A 6,000-nucleotide genomic window follows, 5' to 3' on the forward strand; every position below is an offset into this window, starting at 1 on the left:
TGAGGATTCATTGGTGGTTAATGAGACATTGTTTATAAAATGAAAAGGCAGGAGGGAGACGGATTCATTCTTAAATTAAAACTTAACTGGTCATTCACCGCAACCAGGGCGACAACACTTCCTGATCCCCTATCAGCTGACTAACACTATCCAATCAGATGCTAGCATACTTTGGGTAAATGCAAGTGAATGACGGAGAGCAGCAGATTCGACATGTACAAGTAAATATACATTTTAACAAATTTCCTTAAATGCTTAAATAATTTGTCGCTGGCCAGTGGCCGTACACGATTCAAAGAGCGAATGCTTAACATGATATGGTTAATCTATGCTAAAGCATTTACTATTTCCTTAATTGGAAACCCGACCGAAAAGTATTGGCACAAACAGTCGAGTTGTACGCTACGTGTATTTCTCACGTTTTTTTTCTCGCAAATCTGCCACTATATAAAGTGGCAAGTTATTTTTTTCGGAATATTGTCTCTCCCCTCCCAAAAAAAAAAAATATATATATACGTGGCCCTAATACGCCGTTTTATAGTACAAGAGTAAAAATGTCCAAATTTTGATAACACGATGCCAATAAGTTTAGAGCCTTACCACATCATAACCTCGATCCAATGTATGTTTTATCGGCTAGTGTGAACATTCATTAAACGAATCATTTCTCCATTTTACATTGAGCAGTTTGGCTTGCTTCACCCGTATAAGAGCGTATAAATTATAGCCGCAAAAAGAAAAAGCCAGAGCAATTCTATGACCTCAACAAGAAGTTCAAGTGTATCAGTTCTGGGCAGCTTCCAAAGGAATATGATTTTTCTTGTCCAGTTCACTTCATAACTGCCTCAACAAGTTTCCTATTGATTGCTGGTGCAGATTAGAATTGATTTTGCACTGCAATGCATTTTCTTTTCTGTTTGCATCTTCCCGCTATCATGAGCTTTTTTTTCCTTTTCTTTTCGGCGGCCACTCGTCAAAACAGTGTTTTAAATGTCAATTCCCGTGGGAATAAAAACAGCTGTATGATGTTGTAGGAGCAACAACATGTAGATTTATTGATGAAATGAAATGGTGTGTGTGTGTTTCCCCACAGAGACCAAGACCTCCCCCATACCTTCGTCCAACGCGCCACATAAGGCTGAACCTCCAGTGGGCAGGGCTGCCAAACTTCTCACCTTCTTCTCACCTCTTCTGTTAGGGATGCTGCTGCTCCTCATCTAGTGAGTACACACACACACATATACACACAAACTCATCTTTGAATTGATTATGCACTCAGCCCCTCAGTCACATATCAGCAGCATGACCTTCCACGGCGAGAACACATTTAGAGGCATCGGGTGAGGTTGTTTTAAAAGCCCAGCTGATGAAGCGAGTTCATTTATCTACATCTGTCCCGTTTCATTTATTTCTGCTTTTTTTTTGTGTGTGTTCTTTTTCAAGGTGTGCAACTCACAGACTTCCTAAAAAGCATGCAAGCAGGAAATGTTTTGCTCGTAGAAAGAAAGAAGAAAGAAATTGCAGCTTTTGCTCTATTTCGCAAGTTTCTTCAGGCTAAAGATTAGCTAGCTCTTAACATGAAAAGAAAAATGCACTGAGCTGTCACCAACGTCTTTAAAAATGCAATTATGCCATCTAGTGGCAAAAAGATGACCTCAACACAAATCAATATGGCACTCGTTTTTTTTTTTTTACAGTACAGTACTTCTTTTTCATTTTAACTCCATTTTATGAATTATCATGAAATTACTATATCAATGACTAAAATATGCAGCCATTTTACTCTATTTCGCAAGTTTCTTCATGCTAAAGATGAGCTAGCTCTTAACATGAAAAGAAAAATGCACTGAGCTGTCACCAACGCCTTTGAAATGCAATTATGCCATCTAGTGGCAAAAAGATGACTTCAACACAAATCAATATGGCACTCGTTTTTTTTTTTTTTACAGTACAGTACATCTTTTTCATTTTAACTCCATTTTATGAATTATTATGAAATTACTTCATCAATGACTAAAATATGCAGCCATTTTGCTCTATTTCGCAAGTTTCTTCATGCTACAGATTAGCTAGCTCTTAACATGAAAAGAAAAATGCACTGAGCTGTCACCAACGTCTTTGAAATATAATTATGCCTTCTAGTGGCAAAAAAGATTACCTCAACACAAATCAATATGGCACTCGTTTTTTTTTTTTTTACAGTACATGTTTTTCATTTTAACTCCATTTTATGAATTATTATGAAATTACTATATCAACTATATTGGGGTTAGATGCAGTTTTCTCCCTGAAACAAGATGATCAATGTCGTAGCAGTTGAAATCAAAACAGAATATTTCATCACTCTGCTATTCCTATTCAGGTTGTATACAAATAGAATGACGTTGTTTAACTGTTTTGCATCTCTGTCTAGACGTCTTAAAGTGGAAAGAGGAGGAGGAAGAAGAAGAGGCTGGATCTTTGTTTTCTCTTTTGCACAAAGTCCCAAGGATGCAGTGCATTGATCATTTCTGTCTATCATACACTTACTTGCCAAGATGACTTGGACAATGCCCCGCCCCCCACTCCCCCCCACACCCCCCACCCCAAGGCAGCATTTTTCCATGAATGGCGACACACAAGTTCTTCGGTGGAACAGTCTCGGCCATCATCGTCTTCATCAGCAGCAACAATAGGAGCATCGCTGCAAACACTCGTCGTCTAACAGCACCTGCTGGCTTTAATTTAAATCCTTTGGCTGGTAACAGTATTGACTCTCTTCTCTGCTCTTTTTTTAAATTTTTTTAATCTTTAATTTTTTTTGTTAACCTTTCGCCGGATTTCACTTTTTGTGTGTGAACATAGAGCGGAATTCACACGGAAACGGGCGCGAGTAAAAGTCGAGCATGTGCACGTGTTTGTCGCCTTCCCAGTGCCCCATACAGCTAAAACGTCATGCCAAAGACTCAACTACCACCCCCCCCCCCCCCCCACCCCGCAGTAAAATGGTCCCCCAAAACGTACAGATTTGATCAATTTGGATATGAACGGTGCAGCAGGAGTCACAAAAATGATCGATGCCACTTGAAGTCTGTTCATAATTCAACAGATGATTTTAGTGGCATATGAGGACTAACACTTGCAAAAGTCTGGTTTATTTAGAAAGTTAGCTTGCATCTGTCAAGAAGGACTATGATTGTAAAAATAAAAATAAAAATAAAACAAATATATCTATATGTAATGAAGTCTCAAGCTGCCCAATTTTATTTTTTACTTTTGACAAAGGCTGTTTTTGGGAGGCATTGATGGCTGTAAAATAACACAAATCACTTCGCTTTCTGCCGCCTTCACATCCATAGAAAATGTATTTTTTGCAGTTTTTTTGTTGCCAAGATCAATTGTTGGTATTATGTTATTCCGATGAGTACTGATGTGTTTAATTGTGTGTGTGTTTTTTTATGTATTTTATGGAGAAACAGCTACAAAAACACATATAGGTTTTTAGTTCTTCTGTTTCTGGCTTTTTTCCCTTTTTTTTTATTTTTTAAATACGACATTCATAATGGCTTATTTCTCTGATTCTATTTTGTAAACTATGATATGTAACTTTAACATTGAACAAAAGTTTATTATTTAATGATAATAATAAAAAATATTAATGTATGTATTAGCAGTAGAATGTCGTTACCTGTACCTGGGGTCCTTTTTTATAGCTGTATATACAATGACAGGTTTCAACCATTAAATGTGACCATTTCACAATGAAGGATGACAACTGGGTCTTTTTTTTTAACACAAGCCTCATTTTAACAATTTACCATGAATCACATATTTGTCTTCAACAAGAGGAAGAGGTTCGAGGGCACATTTAGGTGAGTTCAATTGAATCGATCAGTTTGCTTTTGTTTGCAAATTTGTCTCAGTCCTTCTGTTTTCATAAAGATGCTTTGAAAATAGCATGAAAAGGCTGTGGTCGTAAGTCCCAATATCTTTAAAAATATATATATATATAAAAAAAAAGGCCTGGTCTTGACCCAATATCAATATTTGGTATCAATGTAAAGTACATTACAAATATAATTTATTATTGTTATTGTTATTTATTATCACTATCAGTACTAGCCCATCAAGTCTAGCTACTGATCGGAAAACTGCCACAAGAGGGCGCTAAATTGCCCAATGCGAACGGTCAAAGTCCGCTGTGGACAAAAAAAAGGGTAAAGAAAAGGATGGATAGAAAAAGATCATTGGTCTCTCTTAACCTTTGAAGCCTCTTGTGCATGTCTGTCGCTTTAAAAGCACCTCGCTCTTCTCTCTTCGTTATTCTGACAAGTTCTGGCAGGCCAATACGGAGACTGGGGACAAATCAATACACCATCTAACAGCTGTCAGCTGGTGTTCCCATTGTGTGTGTGTGTGCGTGTTTATTCATCCATTCATCTTTGTGCCTCTATTTTATTCATTCCTCCCTACTCTCCTTGAATCCATAATTGTACACAAGCTAGCTTCAAAATGTGTCAAAGAGAGCATGACGCAACCCGCACTTGTTCGTTGTCACAGCTGTCCCACGTACATCTCATTACAAGTTGAGAAAGAACAGATTGGACTCGTCGCCTGGTACTCGGACCCGGCTTTTAATTAAATGGCAATTGGAATGATCAGCCACGCTCTTTGTCCGTGGTCAAGACGTGATCCACATTAACCTCAGATATCTACTGTGTGTGCGTTGTGTTGTGTGTGCGTGTGTGAGTTTGCGTGCGCGCGCATGGAGAAGCCATCAAAAAAGGCCTCGCTCGGCTCTAATGACTACGTTGACCTTCCATTGATAGACGAGTGACGCAATATTTTACAATTAAAATTTGGGGGTCGTTGGAGTTTTTGGTTTGAATTAATCGATATTCAATTACAGTTTCAATTACACAACACAATTACAAAATTGGTATAATTGTAACTTAAAATATATTAATAAATCTTGTTTGGTCCAAATAAACTTGCAGTTAGTAATATGCATAATAGTGTTTCAAAGAAATGTATTTGTCTGAATATTTTTAAAGTTGAAACATTTTCTTGCATAAAATAAAATAAAAATAAAAACATTGTCCTAATCGTGATTTAAATGGGGGGTAGATGCTACGGATTTCCGACTTCCGGGATTGACACATCAGTGTCGTTTCGCATTCCAACAGTCGCACCCCCACCCCTGTGCCCCCCAACCGCGCAGCGTCTCAACTCTCTGAGATGCTTCGCAACCGAGACAGACACACTACACACTCGCACCCGTAGGAGGTAGAAACCACATTCAGTGGAATTTTACATCCCAGCTAGCAACAATTAAAAATGTGAAGCCCTATCTTTGTATTGTAATTGGGGAAAAATGTTTCCATGCATTAGTCCACAAGAGGGAAGCAGATCAAATCTAACTGTGCTGTCCGTGGTGCTGAAGCTCATATTGTGTTTACGTAAAAATAAATTCCGACTACCATAATTGTATGCATCAGTTACTTTTGTACTTAACTGCATGCACCACTGTATGTTTTTAAATTATTCGTTTTCTAGGCGCCATTTTGTACTGCGTGGTCCATCTTGGCCTGAGAGTCAAATTGAAAGGAGGTATCATCTTTTGGTCAGGTCTGACCAGACACTTTGGGTGATGGTAAATAAACCCTCAGTTGGAATCGTCATTAGAGAGTGCCACGGGAGATGTTTTGTGCAGGAAGATGCGAGGAAGCCAAAAGAAACTAAGTCCAGTGGAAAAATTGTTGGCATAAATACTTTATATTCAACGCAAACACAACAGTGGCCTGGGTGCTAACACATAAAAGTACTACGAAAATAAATATAAATAGTATGTATAATTTTGGGGGGATGTTGGGATGATAATTGTGTGATGCTAAGTTATGATTTAATTAGCAATAGAAAATTCGGATAAATATGCCATGGAAAATAAAGTGAGAAATGAGTAGTAACTAACAAAGGGTGGTATACATCATAAAATCCGCTGAGGGGCGCTAACGAGCTATA

At 38.0% G+C, this 6,000-nt stretch overlaps 1 protein-coding gene across 3 annotated transcripts in view; it reads left to right on the forward strand.

Annotated features, from left to right (window-relative positions):
- The window catches only part of cntfr (ciliary neurotrophic factor receptor), a 358,577-nt gene extending 354,832 nt beyond the window's left edge, over positions 1–3,745 (forward strand). For all 3 annotated transcript variants that reach the window (XM_077586331.1, XM_077586329.1, XM_077586330.1), the window contains exons 10-11: positions 1,094–1,220; positions 2,414–3,745. In XM_077586331.1, the coding sequence (XP_077442457.1) occupies positions 1,094–1,220; position 2,414 (128 nt within the window). In that variant the 3' untranslated portion in view covers positions 2,415–3,745. The remainder of the gene's footprint in view (positions 1–1,093; positions 1,221–2,413) is intronic.
- Positions 3,746–6,000: the final 2,255 nt, after the last annotated feature.

Source organism: Vanacampus margaritifer, chromosome 14 (assembly GCF_051991255.1).
Source record: "Vanacampus margaritifer isolate UIUO_Vmar chromosome 14, RoL_Vmar_1.0, whole genome shotgun sequence".
Classification (NCBI taxonomy): domain Eukaryota; kingdom Metazoa; phylum Chordata; class Actinopteri; order Syngnathiformes; family Syngnathidae; genus Vanacampus; species Vanacampus margaritifer.